This window comes from Globicephala melas, chromosome X, assembly GCF_963455315.2.
Source record: "Globicephala melas chromosome X, mGloMel1.2, whole genome shotgun sequence".
Taxonomy (NCBI): Eukaryota; Metazoa; Chordata; class Mammalia; order Artiodactyla; family Delphinidae; genus Globicephala; species Globicephala melas.
In genome coordinates, this window is record NC_083335.1 from 74689342 (window position 1) to 74708506 (window position 19165).

At 40.5% G+C, this 19165-nt stretch overlaps 1 protein-coding gene across 2 annotated transcripts in view; it reads left to right on the plus strand.

The window, feature by feature from the left end:
* The window catches only part of AR (androgen receptor), a 163642-nt gene that overhangs the window by 83371 nt on the left and 61106 nt on the right, over positions 1 to 19165 (plus strand). For both annotated transcript variants that reach the window (XM_030850106.2, XM_030850107.1), the window contains exon 2: positions 6366 to 6517. In XM_030850106.2, the coding sequence (XP_030705966.1) occupies positions 6366 to 6517 (152 nt within the window). The remainder of the gene's footprint in view (positions 1 to 6365; positions 6518 to 19165) is intronic.

Consider the following 19165-nt stretch of genomic DNA (forward strand, 5'->3'; position numbering starts at 1 on the left):
GGTGTAGACCTTTTTGAGTTCATCTTGTTTGGGACTCTTTGTGCTTTCTGGACCTTGATGTATGTTTCTTTTCCCTGGTTAGGGAAGTTCTCAGGTATTATTTCTTCAAATAAGTTATCTGCCCCTTTCCCTCTGTCTTCTCCTTCTGGGATCCCTATAATGTGAATGGTAGTACACTTGATGTTGTTCCATATGTCTCTTAAATTGTTCTCATTTAAATTATTTTTTTCTCTTCAGCCTGGGTGATTTCCACTACTCTGTATTCCAGTTTGCTGATCCATTCCTCTGTATCACCTTATCTACGGTTGATTCCTTCTAGTGTATTATTTATTTCAATTATTGTATTCTTCAGCTCTGTTTGGTTCTTATACTTTCTATCTCCTTGTTAAAATTCTGTTCATCCACTCTTCTCCCAAGTTCATTGAGCACCCTTATGATCATTAACTTGAACTCTTTATTGGATATATTGCATATCTCCATTTCATTTACTTCATTTTCTGAGGTATTGTCCTGTTCCTTTGTTTGGAATATAGTCCTCTGTCTCCTCATTTTGCCTATTTTCTGTTTTTATTTCTACTTATTAGGCAGATCAGTTACATTTCACAGTCTTGGAGAAGTGACGTTATATAGAGGATGTTCTCTGAGGCCCAGCAGCACACTGCCCTCTGTTCACCAGAGATATATGCTCTGAAGGTGCCCCCTTGTGCATGCATGTGCCCTTCTTTTGTGGCAGGGCTGACTACTGTAGGAATGCTTGTAGGTGGTGTTGGTTCCCAGCCTGGCTGGCTGCCAGGCCCTCCCTTGTGCAGTGGCTTGATGGTGGGTGGGGCTGTGTCTTGACTCAGCTGGCTGTGTGGCTCAAGGGTTCCTGGGGCTGATGCCAGCCCCCTGGTGGGCAGGGCTTGGCCCTGGTATAGCTGGCTTCAGATCCTGTTGGGTCCCAGGGCTGGTGCTGGTCTGTGGATGTGGAGGGCTGGGCCCTCGTGCAGCTGCCTCTGTGACCCCAAGAGTCTGGTGCTGGTGCTGACTAGCTGGTGTGTGGAGTTGAGTCCTGATGTGAGAAGATTTAGTATTGTTAAGATGGTAATACTTTCCATGGATTCAAAGTCATCTCTCTCAAAATCCCAACTTACTTCTCAGCAATGGTGTGAGCTGCTTTACCTCCAGCATCTCACTGAATCTTCATAGCAGTCTTATGAGTTCTATATTTCTTTATGCACTTTGCATGTGAAGAAATTTAAGCAAAATGACTTGTTCAAGGTCATTCTGTTAGAAAGTGGCAGATATGACCATGAAAACCAGATGTTGTACCTGTATACCTTCCCACTTCAACAAAGGGCATCATTAAAGAGAATTGGAGAGATATGACATAAGCTCGGGTAATACTTTTAAAAGAAAACATGATTGTCTTCTTGGACAGACAGTTATCAAATTTAGAATCTCAGGCTGTCAGGGGAAACGTAGCTACAAGTCTTATATCATTACTTTGCCAATTTTTCTACTGAAATATCCTTTATACCCCCAAAGAAGTAGGCACAAGTGATCTATGAGGAGAAAATAACTTTGAACTCTTTGATTTTTATCTTAAAAATTCATTTAAAGTCTTCATTATGTTCCACAATGTGATTAATAAAAATATTTTTTAATTACTCAACATCAGGAAAAAATATGATGCTCTGTAAAGATGTTTGGTGGTTTCCTAATTCCCTTCTTGTTTGAAAAGTACAGAGGTATGTACAAAAATGTTATACTTTTACACATCTAGCCTTTCTTCCTTCTCTCTCCACCTATATTTACCTTTCCCTAAGAATACTGTATAGCCAAGAAGGATGGTCTTTTTTATTTTAAGACTATAAGACATTTCCCTTTTTTATGGTAAGACAAAAGGTAATGACATTCTAGACTTATAATGCAGCTACCATGTGGCAGCATAGAGGGAAGGGCTTAACATTTGTTATTCAATGTAGTTCTCACAAAAGCTCTCAAGGGTAGAAAATATCCCCACTCTCCAGATGAGGCAAGCTGATCTCAGAGAGCCTAATTACTGGGCCCAAGGTTCAGTGGTGGAGGCAAGATATTAACCCAGGTCTGGCTGGCTCAAAAGCCCTGCTGAGTTTACATTCTCTCCCAAACAGGGAAAACTGGTCTGTGACTTTTACATTTCATCCTGGTTCCACAATTACTGAGGGACTTGCTTAAATTAGCCAGACCCCTTAAGGGATCTAAAGTATCCTCAAGTATGAGAGACAGAGAAACAGAGAAAGAAAGACAGAGAAAGAGAGGGAGACAGAGAGAGATCAGGGGAGAGAGAGAGAGAGAGACTGAGATTACAGCTGGGTGCCAAGGGTTTCTGAACCCAACTTACTCATGGTTGAGCTGGCGTTTGTAAGCCTATAGCTTCTAGTAAACCACTTTCATTTAATTAATTGTGAAACCATTGGAGAATAGCAAGTCATGTTCTTGTTTGGAAAACTTCCATGCTATGTGGCAGGGCTTTTGCTTCAGACTTCATAAAACTGAATGCCCAGCACTGGGATAATAAGTGAGCACATAACACAGGGGAGGTGGTAAAAAACACAATGTTGCATTCAAATTCTGCACTTACTTATTCTCAGAGCAAACCTCTGCCGTGATTGCAGTTAGAATTTTATGTAGGGAGATGTTAGAAACTCCTGAGGTTTTTCTTTTAATTTTTTTTATTGTGTCCTGTTATAGCCATACAAAATACATGTAACATGCAAGTTACTTATACAGCATAATAATAAAACAAACACTCATGAGCCCTGATTAAGGAATGAGAACATTAACACTATTATTTGTTCACTAGTTTAACTAACCCCAGGACCTAGAATGGTGCCAGATGTGTAGCAGGTGCTTAATAAATATTTTTAAATTAATGCATAAATCAGTTTGTATCTTCCTTCCTTATATCATTACCCCACAGCCTCCCCTCAGGGATAACCACTGTCCTATATTTGGGGTTTATCACTCCCTGGCATTTTTATGTCTTTTCATATATATATTCCCAAATTACATATTGTTTACTTTTGCTTCTTTTCAAACTCTATGTAATGGAATCATATTGTATGTATGCTATTATGAATTGTCTTTTATGCAACGTTAGCTTGTGAGATTCGCCTATTTTTAGATATATTCTGTTCCTTGTCATTGCTGAATTGTACTTTATTGAATGAGTATGATATAATTTATTTATCCTTTCTCCTCTCAGTGGATGTTTATCATTTCTGCTTCTATAAACAAAGCTGGTATGTCCATTTCTGCATATGCTTCCTGGTACAAATGTGCACAAGTTTCTCTAGAATACAAACCTGGGAGAGGGACTGCAGTTGTAATTCTCATTTCCAGTGCTAGAAGATCAATCAGTCCATGAGTCACTGCAATGTGCCCTTTGTTCACACTAGGCCAGGGTCAGTGGGAATCCTGTCCAAATCATTTTGCCAGAGAGAGGAGCGAGGAGGTAGGCAGAGACTGGCCTGGTAAGGTCAGGAAATATCTCAGACCTCTAGCCAAAGTGGGTTGTAATTAGGAAAAATTCAAATTCTAAAATTGCCTTCATTATTTCTCCTACTCTTCCACCTCCTTTATAGCTATTTTTGTGTGAGGTGTATTTTATTAAATTCATATCTAATAAATAAAATGATGACTTTCTTCAGTCTTTAAGTATTGATTATAAATTTGATTAATTAGATTCTTTTAAATAATTTGTGTTGTATTTTAAATTTTAGTATGGATGAAAATTTCTATTTTTAAAGGATCTTTCCAAAAAGACCACTTATTTACTTTATGCAGGTTCTCATTTTGTTTATCTAATATTTACTCTTCAATCATATAATAATAATTACTGTCATTACCATCATCATTTCATTCATATATACACATATATACCTTTATACCTTTCAAAATGCATTTCTGTCTTTGAGGTACTTTCTCATTTGTAGCAATATGCACTCTACTTTATTATATCATCTACTATGTTATTTTACAGTTCTTTGCTTCCTGTCTTTCTTCTCTACTAAATAGCAAGTTGCTTAGAGGCAAGGATAATATCTTGATCATCACTATATCCCCAGCACTTATCCCTGTACCTGGTCCATTCGGCCAGGTGCTAGGAGTTGAGTTGAATAAACTTATCTAATCTAGACCTTCAGTCTCATAATATGGTTAGCCATTGGTAACAAATCCACACTTTGTAGTCAGACTTACCTCAGATGGTAACCTGGCATTTCCACTTACTATAGGAGTGATCTTGAACAAGTTTACTTAATTTTCCTGAGCATCAGCTTCCTCTCCTACAATATAGGGATGACACAGAACTACCTGGCAGGGTTGTTATAAAGATTAAACGAGATGATATATATGAAATAGCTTGGCACATAAAGTGCCTTAATACATGTCCTTTAGATTTTAACTGTATTAGTTACAGAAGTCATAAAATGTAAGAAGAAGATTAAGACACTTTAAAACAAACAAAGAAACAATAGCAAAAAGCCTCTGCGTCTTCTCTTTGTTTCATGAATGAGGATGGGGGCACAATTTTTACCCAAGGAAATGACATTTTTAGCCAAAGGAATGACATTCTTAGCTTTTCTCCCATTTGTTTATGGAAAGTGAGCTCTTTTCCTGTGGAACCTGTGGCCCTCCTAGTCTTGGTCTGGTGGACAGACTCCTGCTGGCTTTCCAGTTAAGGTAGGAAAGGGAAGGATTATGGGGAGAAGAGATAGGCCGCCATAATCAGCTGCTGGGTTTGCATATGAGCAGAACTTTCTGAGTGCTTTCTGTTGTACTTGGGATGTGAATAAAAGCTAATATTTGTGTCTTAGAGATAAAGTGCTTGTCAAGTGTAGCCTGAGTGAAAGCCTTCTTTGCTCTTGCCCTGCCAGGGCTGCTCACTGAGCATTGAGAGGAGGATAACCTTTCATTCTCTTTTGGGATTCTGATGACTGTGCTGAGTATAACCAAAGAGTCATGGGTAGAAAGTGAAGGTGAGTACTGAGAAGACAATAGGATAATGGAAATTGTGTTAGATTTGGAGTTAGAGAGTCCTGGGCTTAGGTCAAATAGTTTTGAGCTTTTCTTCTCTGAGTCTGACTTTCTTCATCTGATATAATAATGAGAAAAAATGTCTCACAGAATTGTTTTGAGGAGTTGAAATCACCCAACACAGTGAACAGGCTTATTTTCCTTCCTTTCTTTGCTTAGTAAGAAAGAAGTATTCATAAAAATGGTGGCTGCATTCCTGTGGATGAGAGAATATGCAGTTGTCACCTATCTGTGGCAGATTTACCCAAGAAGTTAATTACGTTTTGTTTAATGATTAGACATAGGACATAGAAGAGGAAAAAATTGACCTTTGGGTAGTACGAACCATGTTCCATTTGTTTAAACTTGAATTAATTACCATGGGAGACTAAGAGCTACCTTTCCATTAAGGTTTTAGGATTGGCTTTCTGGCCCTCTCCTTCAGTCCACTTGGAAGGACACAGACACAGATCCTCTTGGAGATAGGCAGTTAAACTAGGTGACCTGTGAAGCTCCATCCTAGCCCAAGGAACCTGAGTATTCTAATGGCTAAGTGTTGAGATGGTTGCCTGAAAGGTTTCCAGCATCATTGTGCATCATTTCACAATAAAATCTGGCATAGGGATTCTGCTACTTTATGTTACAGAATGTGGGTGGGGGATTTACATGTGATTTAGATAGACTCCTAAAGAAAGTGAGGGAATGGAAAAAAGACCAAAGAAGACTGGTATGATAATACTAATCATGATCCCTCACTTCTGTATTCATTTCAAGCGCTTTTTATACTTTTGTTTAATTCATACCTCCACTCACACAAGTAGCTCGGTAAGATGGGTGATAATTATTCCTACTTACAGATGAGAGTGAGGCTCAGAGAACTAGAGCAAAGCACATCAAAGTGCTTTGATGCTTAGTCTGGTTTTTCCATAGGTCTCCCTTTGGATAAGGTAAGGTCTTAGGGCTGAGTACATACCCTTTAGTTACTCTGAAATTGTTTCCTGACCACCAACTTAAGTTAAAGACCTTAACCTCAGGTTTCTGCCTTCATCCTTCCCTCATGTAGACATAGCCCATGGGATTGGCTGATTCCAGAGAACTTCTCACATCCTTTCACAGGATTCAAAAGGGCTCTGTCCACATGACAGGAAACCCTACATACATAATCCCTAGGAGAAGTCCAAGGAAAATTCAGCTTCGCCCTGACTCAGTTAAGCAATAAATAATATTTTACATGTGCACTTTACTGCTGAAGACTTCAGACTTCTACCCTCCTGTTTCTGTCAAGTACTGACATGTGTTGCATTGTTCCTCTTGGGTCTTTTCAGTTTGGAGACTACCAAGGACCATGTTCTGCCCATCGACTATTACTTTCCACCCCAGAAGACCTGCCTAATTTGTGGGGATGAAGCTTCTGGCTGTCACTATGGAGCTCTCACTTGTGGAAGCTGCAAAGTCTTCTTTAAAAGAGCCGCTGAAGGTAAAGGGTCTTGGACACTAACTTCTGTTTCCCTTTCTGCTTTATCTTCTAAAAAGAGACACCAGTCTATCAGGACCCAGGATTTTATCATCTCTGAGACAAGGTAACTGGCAGGGCTGGTTCAAAGAACCTAAGAGCCTTAAAAAAAAAGTCAGTTTTCATACTTGCTGGTCCCCTGGCTTTGGCAGCCTTGGTAGTATAGGCAATGTAGGCAATGAAGGTGGTCCCAGCTGGTGCTTGGAGCTTGGTGGGTCCTAGGAATGAAAGAAAAATTAATGATTTGAAAAGATTTAATTTCCTCCTTGCTTGTGTTCCATTCTCCTGCCTAGTGAGGGAAAAAATTGTCCTTATTAGAGAGGTTAGAAGTGGAGAAACCCCAACCGAATCCCCAGCCTGTTCTCTGTGGTGAATACGAAACTGTTCCTTCGTGAAGGCTTTCTGGCCTCGGCCCCAGAAAGGAAGTGTTCTCACTGTTCAGCAGACCATCAGTCTATGCACCTGCTCCCTCCTGCTGCTGCATCCTTGGGGCCTCTTTGCATTAATAGCTCCTAGGTAGATAAGGACCCAAAGTGATGAAACATTTTTATTCTCTCCAGAGAGTTGTCCTCAGTCCCTGGCCATTTGTCCAGAACCATAAGCTAAGTTGCATCTTATATTTGGCTAAGTGGGCTCAAACCCTGGCTCCTTAATATTATTTAACTTAAAACAATTAATGTCTGCTTAGCCCCCAGAGGTGCTCAGGCTGCATCTTACAGGAGGAACTCACACTTCCATACCTCCTATATATACTAGTGCCTCCTTCCTTCCCAATATCCCTGGGCTTAAGCCTCCTACTCATCCACTTCATTCCACATCCTGTACTAAGGGCTTTCTTCTCAAAGGGACACTGATGAACAGTTTCTAGACAGAGATACTCTGCTCTGGGAGCAGACCCAGTTGCTAAACACCACTATTTACTGCTGCCTCCATTTTCCACAAAGGAAGTACATCCTGCCAAGACCTTTTTCTTCCTTCTCACTGGCCTAGAAGTTTTGAGTTCCAATTCAGAATCAAAACAGACAGCTTTTCCTTATATAAAGGCTACAATCCCTGAGGACAGTCTTGAAAGTGGCAGGTATATAGGCCACACCTTTCAGCAGGAATATGATGACACCCACCAGAGGACAGCAGAAGCACCATAGAGTTCTTGGCATCTAGAGAAAAGGTAGAAAGTGTGTGCTCTTTAACTGGCCTCCCTATTGATAGCCAATTGGAATGATGATTACCTTTTCACCATTTTAGCCAGATGGCAGGAATACCTATAAAATGGAAAGCTATTTTGTTTTCTTCCAGTCCCCCAGGCAACAAGGAGACAGCTAGCATTTAGTATTAATGAAAATATGCTGCATGTTCCACCCATAGCCTTGAGTGGCGCATTACTACTGCTTACACTGGACAGTATGAAGTCCAGGGCACCAGTGCCTAGGCGTAGGCAGTTTGGAAAGAGACAGAGAGCAGTGTCTTCCTTTCTTAAGAGTACTCACAAAAGAATGGCTGTCAGAAAAGGAAATGAGGAGTAGCTCCAAACACTTCAGATCACCCCACCTTCTCCAGTGAGAACCTGTCTCTTCCCCATACCCTGTCATCAGGTAGGCCCTATCTATAGAGCAGAGAATGAACCATAGCACCCATCTAGAGCTAATGTGTCAGTAAGTCCAGGCACCACAGTAATAGCAGCCATATTATATGGGAAAAGAGTTCAAGAAAGCAAGCAAAAAGCAAATTCAATAGTCAGATAGATTAGATTGTATTTGATGCTGCCTTTGGGTTTTACAAATCTGGGTCGTGATATTGTTGCTTTTCGAAAACAGTGGGAATGATCAACCATATTGTGAAAGGGAAGATTTTTCTGTCATAACTATTCCACATGGGAGCTTTCTGAGGAAGTTAGGGCTGAAGGAGGGAGGCAGGCAGAAGGGCAGCTGGCAGGGCTGCCTGGGAGGAGCTCTGCTATTATGTGGATCTTGGACTATTTGAGAACAAGGAAGCTGGGGGGAGGGGTAATCACTCATATTACTGAGCACTTGGAAATCCAGCAAGGTCTCAAAATTCTTCAGTCCCTAGAATCACTTGTTAGGGAAACTTGGTGATATTTTATTTGAGAAAATGAGACTCTATGAACTCACGGAGCCAAATGCTCTTAACTGCTTGAAATATTAAAATCTCCAGTGGATTCATTGCAAAACTATGGAGCCCATTGGTTCCTTTGGAATGTGAACCACAGGTTCCAGTCCTGAGCCCTTTGAGGGACAGGAGAATGTGGTTTAAGAAAAAACATGAAACAAAGCAAAAAACAATTATTGGTGTGTTCTTTCACCTCCCATCTGTAAAGCTTGGTAGCTGGAGTTTACTGCCATTATTATCTCTATTTGAAGGCAAGGGGCTGTCTTATTACCTTCAGAGAACATTTATTGATTTTTTTTTTTTTTTACAATGCGTCTTTATTGCCCAAATGGCCTTTCTGAAGTTGATTGTGAATCTTCCTTGTTGAAACTTGGAATTCCACCTGTCTTGGAGGGAGTGGGAGCACAAATCTTTTCTTCCTCATTTGTCTGTCGTTGTCAGTAAGCTCAGATGGAGTATTCAGAGTGTTGATTACCACTTTATTCATGGTTTCGGAAATCTCTGGACTGGGCACAGGTACAAGACTTAAAAGCCTGGCATGTCAGACAGAAATCCATTTCTAGCTTTGGTAGTTCATAAACCATGAAGCTTTAATGCTGTCATTGGTGCAAGGCTCAGCACAGAGTCGATTGTAATCTAGCCAGGTTTTCCTGTTGAGGAGGAAGAAGAGAAGAGAGCCCCACATTTTCTCGTTGTCAGTAATGCTGGGAGTTCGGGGTGATGGTGAGGCTAGTCAGGGAAGGATCTGAATATTTTGAGATTAAAAAATAATGGTAATAGGTCAAGGGGGTAAAAACCACTAAAATCTGCTTGATGGAAACTTAGTGAAATAATGTGTTTGTGTATGTGTGTGTGTGTAAGCGCATTTGAGTGGATGGTCTGTGGGTTTGAAACAGGCATGTAGAGAATCAGTTAGTGGTGGGTGGGTGAGATGAGTGGGGAGGTAAAAGGGGAAGGCATGTTAGATGCTATCAAAAAGACCAGGAAGTCAAAGGAAGGTGATATCCATGAGCAGGGTAGGGGCTCAGAGGGGGTTTAGTTGTGTGACGTTGGATAAGAATTTTTCCCCCTTTGGACATCAGTTTTCCCTGTCTGTAAAATAAGGGAGTTAAACTAGATACTTTTAAAATGCCTTTTCAGCTTAGACTTTTTGTGACAATTCTGCAAGTTCCAAACATCATCATTGTTATTTCAGCAAACACACATGCATTTATACCTGTATGCATGTTTGGTGTTGCCTTCCTAGAAGATGGTGAATCCTAGCTCCCATTCTCTTAAAAAAATCAATCTTCAGAGGGGAATAGAGCCAGCTGAGAGAGTTCACTGTGGATGGGCTGGGTTAAAAGTCAGGACTGAGATTCCCTCTTCTCCCGGCATTATGACCATGGCTGGATAACTTCCTTTCTTTTCCACTTTCTCATCTGGAAAATCAGGATATGAATCCTCATCTCTACCTCATCATGTTTCAAAGAGGGTTAATTAATTCATCATGTGCATTATGTGCTCAAGAATTTACTATTTTTCAGACATTTTCTAGTAAAACATTGGAGATTGTACATCCATTTGTTTTGTACACATGAAGCACTGTTTGGTACACATCATAAAATTGAAACTGTAGTTTACATTCTGAACTCAAAGAATTACACCATCCTCACTGATGTTTACAATATGTCCCAATTTAGTATCCTTGGCAAATTTTATATAAGTATGGCTTTGATTCTTTCTCTAGCCCCAGGTTTTTGTGAGGAAAGAAATGTAAGTGAACCCTCATTGAACTCTTTCTGTCCTTTAAATCTACTCTTTCCCACCTCAACTCATGTGGAATTGAATGTTACTTCTTGTTTGGAGTCTTGCAGAGAGTTTTTGGTGCATATCAGTGTCCCCTTCACTCCCTGACTTTCAGAGGAACATTTCCCAGGGGCAAGTTAACTCTGCTAGGAGGATCTACTTGCAACTTCAACAGAGCCTTAATCAGGTATCTTTGGCCAAGAAGTTGACCGATCCTGATTGCACGAGTCCTAGAGATTTTTTCACAAAGCTCCTATTATCTTTTCTCTGTCTCTGGTTTTCTTAAATATCATAGCCAGACTTTAGATTAGGGGCCAGCAAACTTTTTTCTATAAAGGGCCAGATAGTAAATATTTTAGACTTTGTGGCCTATATGGTCTCTGACTGTACTATTCAACTCTGCCTTTGTAGCATGAAAGCAAACCTAGACAAAACTAATGGGTATGACTGTACTACAGTAAAACTTTATGGGCACTGAAATTTATATTTCATTTAATTTTCACATGCTTTTAAATACTATTTTTTTATTTTTTCCAACCATTTAAAATGTAAAAATCATTCTCAGTTCTTGAGCCACACAAAGACAAGCAGCACATTGGATTTGGCTTGTGAATTGTAGTTTGTTGACTCTTGCTCCTGTGCTTACAAATCTGCATAGTAAATTTTGCTCTTTCTGGTCTCCTGGTATCTTAGCAACTCTCTAGATTATCTAATTTTAAACATTCTTCTGAGTTGGCCAGTCAAAGTTTGTTCCCCTTGCTTGCCTAGAATACCTGGTCTGGTGGCATCTAGGTCTTGAGCATTTTTCACTAAACAGGAGAAAAATAAACAAATCTAGGAATGCTACAAGAGGATACTTTTTTTCTGATGATCTTGTAGATCACTCACCCTTGCAATACCCAGAGGAGAAGTTGAAAATATTCTACACATTTTCTTTTTAGACTTTTGTACCATAACCATATGGATAACTATAAAATATATATGAATGAGTTTTGATGGACACCACATATACCCCAGATGGTATAGAGGAAGGGCTTTGGGGACTCTCTGGTACTAAGCGTTATGGAAAAACTCTGTCTCATAGAAAGTAAGGCCCAGGTGGCCAGCTGAGTTATGAATCTACCATATATTTCCCCATGATTCTTTGTCTTTACACATTTGCTGGCTTAATTCTGGTCCTCCTCATCACAAGACTAGACCACAGGCTTGCAGAATAAGTAATTTAGCTCTGTAACTCATTCCAGTTGATGCCCACCCAAGTCTCTTATTAGAGCCCAATTTGGGAGCCATGTCAAGAATTTGCCATTGCTCGTCTATAGTGCCCTGTGACTGCTTATTTATAGCATGTGCATCTTATGAAACAATGATTAACATGAAATTTCTGTGTCACTTGTAAGATCTTCTGAGTCCATTGTCTCACTCCACCTTGCCTTATTATTCCCCAGTGTGTTATATTTTTAAAGCCCATCCATATACTGCAGCCAGAAGCTTTTTTAATCCCTCACAGAATCTCTTGATAATTGTGAAACTCTGGGTGGTAGATTTTAGCAGTTGGTTGCTCTTGCAAGGGTGTTAGACCCACTTTTTCTTCAGAGGTAGGAGTTATTTCTTACTTCTCTGATCTCTAGTCTAGTCCCATGGCAAGAAACACACCGTCCCTCATAATAACTGAATTCTGGGAGAAGCTGTTATTTCAAAAAGCAATCTCTTCAGTTATAATAGTCATGTGTGCATACTTCTGGAACCTATTTTTCAGGTGTTCACGCTCCTTCTCTTCATGGCTAGGTAACTGCCCTCAGCATTCCAAGGAGGCAGGTAATCTTTTTACCTGTCAGAAGAGAGCACAGAAAAGGAAACTTCCTCCTATCCAAAAAAGGAAACTGGGACTTGGAGGTGAATGATTCTTTATAAAGGGAGCAAAGGGATTAGAATTCTCAGTCCATTTGCTTCCAGCCCATGTTGTGACTCCTGATACATCCCACTGAAATCACCACAGCTTCTGGCTAGACTCGTGCCAATATTTTACTGAGTACTTCATAAGAACAGGCCTGGTGGTAATCTCCTCATGCATTCAGTCAGTATACATTTGCTGGGTCCTTACTACACATGAGATACTAGGCTCACATACTCAAGATACAGAGCCTACCTGAAGGAACTTAGTGATCATAGCCCTGGACACTTTTAAATTTCTTCAGTGGATGAAGAGCTATCATATCCGATTTCCATTGAACTTCCCAACCACCTAGAACAGAGGAAGATGTCATCCTCCTTATTTTCCATGTAAGCAAACTGAGGTTTTCTCAGTTAATCAACAGGTAGTAAGTGGACTATCTGGATGTAAACCCAGGCCTTCTGGGTCCAATGCTAGCAGTCACTCTCTTACAGCACAGCTACCCCTCAAATATATAAACATACTAACCTAAAGCAGAAAGAAAGTGCAATGCCTAGGCAAACAAGAAAGACAACAGTGAAGAGGAACAAGAGAGTCAGAAATTAAAGAATTTACGAAAGACTTAAGTACTGTGGGGAGAAACCAAGGAGCCAATGAGTAGCACCAATATCACAGGGAGCTTTCTTCCTAAAAAAGCTCCAAATACTTAAAACAGCTCCAAATACTTAAAACTCTTCATTAGGTAGGGCCAGGGACATGTGAGTAATAGTCCTTCTGCCAACTTCTATTCTTCAGAGGGAAAGTTCTGATTCTGATGAAACCAGGCTTGGTAGCTCTTAATTCACTCTCATCACACAACCACAGAACAGGAAGCATGATTTAACACCTATGCACATGAGAATTTTACTCCTCACTACCAAGCTAAGGGAAGAACTCAGAGACAGGTTGTATGGATACAAATGGTAGAATCATGGTTCCTTGACTCTTTGCTTTGAGCCTTCTCAGATAAGTGTGCCACAGAATGTTTTCCATGGGGCCAGGAGCAAGAGAACTCCATTCCCCTCCTCTTTGATGTCATAAACCAGAAAATATTGTCTTTCAGGACAGAGCTAAAAATTGAGGCAAAATCTTCTTCTCTTTTATCAGGGTTTTATCTATTTATTTATTTATTTTTTGTGGTATGTGGGCCTCTCACTGTTGTGGCCTCTCCCGTTGTGGAGCACAGGCTCCGGACGCGCAGGCTCAACGGCCATGGTTCACGGGCACAGCCGCTCCGCGGCATGTGGGATCTTCCCGGACCGGGGCACGAACCCATGTCCCCTGCATCGGCAGGGGGACTCTCAACCACTGTGCCACCAGGGAAGCCCTTATCAGGGTTTTAAATTTTTAATTGTCCTTCCTCTCCTGGTTCACCTCATAGTGTAGACGGACCATGATTTCACTCTGGTACTTGGATATGGAACCTGGAGACTGTGGGCCTCTTACAGGTCCCTAAGTTAGATAACCACATTTCTATAGTCCCATGTTCACAAGTTCTTTCACTTTCTGGGCAGTTGACTCAGCCATGAGTTATTTAATGAAAAGACTTAAAAGATTTGCAGTACTTGGAATCACAGGATCTTTAAATGCTAACCTGTTAAAATTTGAAGGAAGAGAACTCAGAAATCTAAAAATTTGACCAAGCCATTTTATAGATGAGGAAACTGAGGCCCAGAGAGAGGAAGTGACTTTTCCAGGTTCATAGAACATATAAAAGGCAGAAATGAGGGTCTCCCAGCCATTTCTTGTTTCTTGTCTGAGGGGTTCTCCAGCCTCACAGCTGATCAGCAGAGCCTCAGAGATTGTTGCCTTGGAATCTCCAAGAATTATGTAAGGCAGCATAATAAACCTTTATCTTGACTGTAGGGATATCTAAAATTGCTATTTGATGACTGGCACTTTCCCCAGATAACATCCATTTATTCAACAAACAGTCAATGCTTACTTATTGTGTACACTAGACCTATACCAGGCACTGGGATAAGAGATAACAACAAAAACTAGTCATTGAACACTCAGTATGTATTAGTTGCTTTGTAGACATTTTCTCATTCCATCCTCACAAAAACCCTATGATGTAGGTATTATCATTAGCCCTATTTGCAAATGAGGGAACTGAGGCACAGAAGAGTTAAAGTGACTTGCCCAAAGTCATATAACTTGTTAGTGGCTGTGGAGTGAATATGACACAGAGTTTCCAACATAATAGAGTAAGATAAGTGCTGTACTAGAAGTAAGTACACAATCCACTGAGCAGACAGAATAAGAGAATGAGTTATTTTACTTGGAATGTTTAAGAAATCTTCACAGAGGAGTTAAGGGTTGATTTAGGTCTGAAGGGATGCGTAATAGTTTGCCAAGTACAAAAGGTAGGAAGTGAACTTCAGGAAGACAGGACTTCAGGAACAGACTGGCCAAAGACAGGGCTGCGTGAAAGTTGGATGCTTGTTTTAGGAACATTTTGGAGTCCAGAAGTGGTTGAGAGGAACCTCATCAGATGCAGCAGGTCCCTTGACCAGCCTTCAGTTAGCCTTTTATGCCTTCACCCCCCACCCCGATGCTGAGCTGTACATCACTGTCCTACTCTACTCTCTGGACTTTTTGGAAGCACACTGCTATCTAGGTAGTGGAATAAGATGCAGTGCAAGAGCACCAAATGGAGCTCTGGTTCTGCCATTGACTTACTATGTGGCCTTAGGCATGTCTCATTCCTTCTTTTCACTTCAAATCTCCATCTAAATAATAAAAGTGTTGAACTAAATGATCTTGAATATTTTAGCAATAAATCTATAAAAACCTAAATCTTTAACGATAAATCTCTAAAATGTTATAGATATTCCAGATGTTTCTATTGGCCAGTGGTTCACTTTATATGCATCAGCCTTGGAAAATAGACAACCCAATCCTTAACTCCAAGACTTAATAGATATGCAGCTTTGAGCAAGTCACTTAACTTCTTTGTGCCTCTGTGAAGATAGCAATAGATCACAAGGTTATTGTAAGAACTAAATGATATGTAACACAGCTCCAGTGCCCAATAAGTTTTGGTTCCTTCTACTGGAGTGAAGCCTTGTTTATTGGCACACATACGCTTATGGTGTCCCCTGGGTAGCAGAAAGGAGAGATGGCAAATAGTATTTATCGTAGTTCTCTGGTAAAGAAGGCTTTGGGTTGGGTTTGGTGTAAGGTCCTCAAACAACCACTTATCTTCAGTGTTACTTAATTGGTGATCTGAAGGGCCAATAGCATTTGTATAAGAACATAGCAAAGGTCAATCTCTTCCTCTTTCCTCTTGGCCTCTCAGGGCACTATGAGTAACATTCCCCAGAAAGCCCAGCAAGCATGTGTTCATCGCCTCTCTTGAGTTTTGGGCTTTGGACTCGAAAGTGTCAGAGCTCTCTGTGTATCTTTGCCTGCAACAAGATTTGTCTGACCTCCCTGGTAAATTCAGATCCATAGCCACAGGCCAGGAGAAAAGCTAAGAGAGGTCATAAATTATCTTCCACATTCTTCAGCGATTGGTTTCCCTCATCCAGCCAGTGGCGTGTCTTAAAAGTATGTTGGGGCCAGATTCAATAGAAACCTGAACCAGCACCTGTGTAAATAAAATTTTAAGGCTTCTTTTCCTGAAGCTGGATGGATATTTTTTAAAACCAAGCTGGACTTTATTTTATCTAGAGTGCTGTCTCCTATGCTCTTAGTGCTTTGGACCCCTTGGAGGAATGTAGTCTGGTTGTAGTGTTATTGTTTTGTTTATTATTTGTGAGGGAGGGGCATTTATTTCAAAACTCGGATAATGCCTTGGTATGGCCTGTGACTTCACTGTGTATAAAATGAAACTGGTGATGTACCGTCATTCATTCTGCCTCCCACAGATTGGCTTTATATCCCTACATCCACGCCTGCTCTTCAATTCTGATCCTTTTAAAAACCAGCCAACCAGGTTCCTTAAAAAACTAAAAATAGAACTACCATACGACCTAGCAATCCCACTACTGGGCATATACCCTGAGAAAACCATAATTCAAAAAGAGTCATGTACCACAATGTTCATTGCAGCTCTATTTACAATAGCCAGGACATGGAAGCAACCTAAGTGTCCATCGACAGATGAATAGATAAAGAAGATGTGGCACATATATACAATGGAATATTACTCAGCCATAAAAAGAAAGGAAATTGAGTTATTTGTAGTGAGGTGGATGGACCTAGAGTCTGTCATACAGAGTGAAGTAAGTCAGGAAGAGAAAAACAAATACCGTATGCTAACACATATATATGGAATCTAAAAAAAAAAAAGGTTCTGAAGAACCTAGGGGCAGGACAGGAATAAAGATGCAGACGTAGAGAATGGACTTGAGGACACAGGGAGGGAGAAGGGTAAGCTGGGACAAAGTGAGAGAGTGGCATGCACTTATGTATACTACCAAATGTAAAATAGATAGCTAGTGGGAAGCAGCTGCATAGCACAGGGAGATCAGCTCGGTGCTTTGTGACCAACTAGAGGGGTGGGATAGGGAGGATGGGAGGGAGACGCAAGAGGGAGGGGATATGGGGATATATGTATATGTATAGCTGATTCACTATGTTATAAAGCAGAAACTAACACACCATTGTAAAGCAATTATACTCCAATAAAGATGTTTAAAAAATAAATAAAATTAATTAATTAAAATAAAGGAAATAAAAAAAAACAAAACAGTCAACCCAAACCAGCATGTAACATACTACTTATCTCTAAGTCCTAACTTAATGACCCTCTGATCTTGTCCAAAACCCTAAATGGGGAAAGGAGGTTAGCATCTTGCCTAAGGCCCCCTGGGCCCAGCAGTAAGTGGATATCCAGTCCTTGAGGTCCCTTAGCTCTGCTCAGCTTCAGAATAGAGACAGGATCCTTCATATGTGTTGCTTATGATTAAAGGCCTCCTACTTCTCACTGTCCTACCGCACCTCTTCTGCCACCCCACCCCTATAGCTTCCATGGCTCCCCAGAAACTCCTCTGTAACCCATGTCACTCGGAAAGAGATTTTCTTGTCTCTTTTGCAATTTCATGAAGACTAGCTAGCAAGTTTAAGTCCAGATTATGCTTCCATGGGGGCAGAGATAGATGTAGAAAACAATAGAAAGGGGTTTGGAGATGTGGAATGATTTGTCACCTATGTAGTGAGCCCTACAAAAATATTGAAATGTTCTCTACTCAGAAGCCCTATTGATATAGGGGTAAAAGACTTGATTTGAGTCCAACATTTGTTGACTCTGTGATCTTGGGAAAGTGACATGTCCTCCGTGAGCCTTAGTTTTCTCACTTTTAAAATTGGGATAATGATGACCACCAGAGAAATTCTAAGGATTACGTGAGATAAAGCAACTAGAAGTTTTCTTACATAGTGCCAGACTTTCAAAAAAACTGAACCAAACACTTTCGACAATGCCTCTTAATGTGTAAATGAGAAATCAGCTCCACGTCAAATTTCAGCATGTTTCCAGGGATCCCATGATTTCACTGTAGAAATGCAAGTATGAATTAAATAACTCACCTGTTGCTATTTACATGGATAGTTTGGTAGCAATTATTTTTAGACATGTGACATATTTCAGACATAATTCAGACTGTAATAGTTTTGCAGCTTTGCAGATGTATTCATTCCCAATTACCAAAGACCTAAAAGGAATTAGCTAGAGCTATGAGGGGTAGTACAAAGGTAGACAACACAGGGCTCCCTGGGACCTGTCCCTTGGTTAGAGGGAACTCTGGATTATAGGCATTTGTATTCGTATAGTCTAGTGTCAGGGAAGAAGAGTTGGAGGTGAGTAGCTTCCACTCATTCATTTTTTTAAACACGCATGTATTGTATGAGGCCCTATGTGGACCCAGAGATGAGTATGAGATGGCCCTGTCCTCAGGGAGCTTCTAGTCTGGTGGACGTGCCCTCCAAGGTCAGCTACAGTTTTACACTACACAGGGTATTTAAGCGCAGCAGAAGCAGTGTGATGAGACAAGGGAGAGAAAAATCTACAGGCATAGCTTCCCATACCCAAGGACAACACTGACCAAGGCTGGCACAGTTTGAGGGAACTGTTCGCATGAGCAGGTCTGGAAGCCTTATCAACAACAGAAAATAATGATGATGATAGTTATAGCAGCTAATATTTACTGAACATTTTCTGTGTTAGACGCTACACTAAGTGCTTACTTAATCTTCACAACAACGTAATGAGATAGTAGATACCCTTACTACCCTTATTTTACAAATGGGGAAACTGAGGCTCAAGGACTAAGGGAACAGGAAGGGAACTAATTCATCTGAGTTCAACAAACATATCGCATCTTATATGCCAGGCCTGTGCTAAGTGCTAGGGAGAGAGAGATGAGTAAAACATACTCTCAGTCCAGAGGGAGCAAACCAATAAGTGCACAGTGAGGCTAATATATTCCAGGCCTTCTGCTTGATGCTGCGAACTCAGTGATGAATGATACACAGTCCTTCTTGCAAAGCTCTCAAAGTTTATTGGGGGATATCAATGTGGAAACAAAAATTATATACTGCTGTGAGAAGTGTCATAAGAGAGATAAGTGCAAAATGGGACAGAGATTGTGCAGCAAATGATTGGTTTAAATCAAAGCCCAAAAGAAGCAATGTTACTAAGAATAATAGAGAAACTGATTGATTTAAATCAAACCCCCAAAATAAAAACCAGTGTTATCTAATTTTATTCAGGCTTGGTCAGTTATTTTCCATTTTTCATTCTATCCCTAAAATGGATG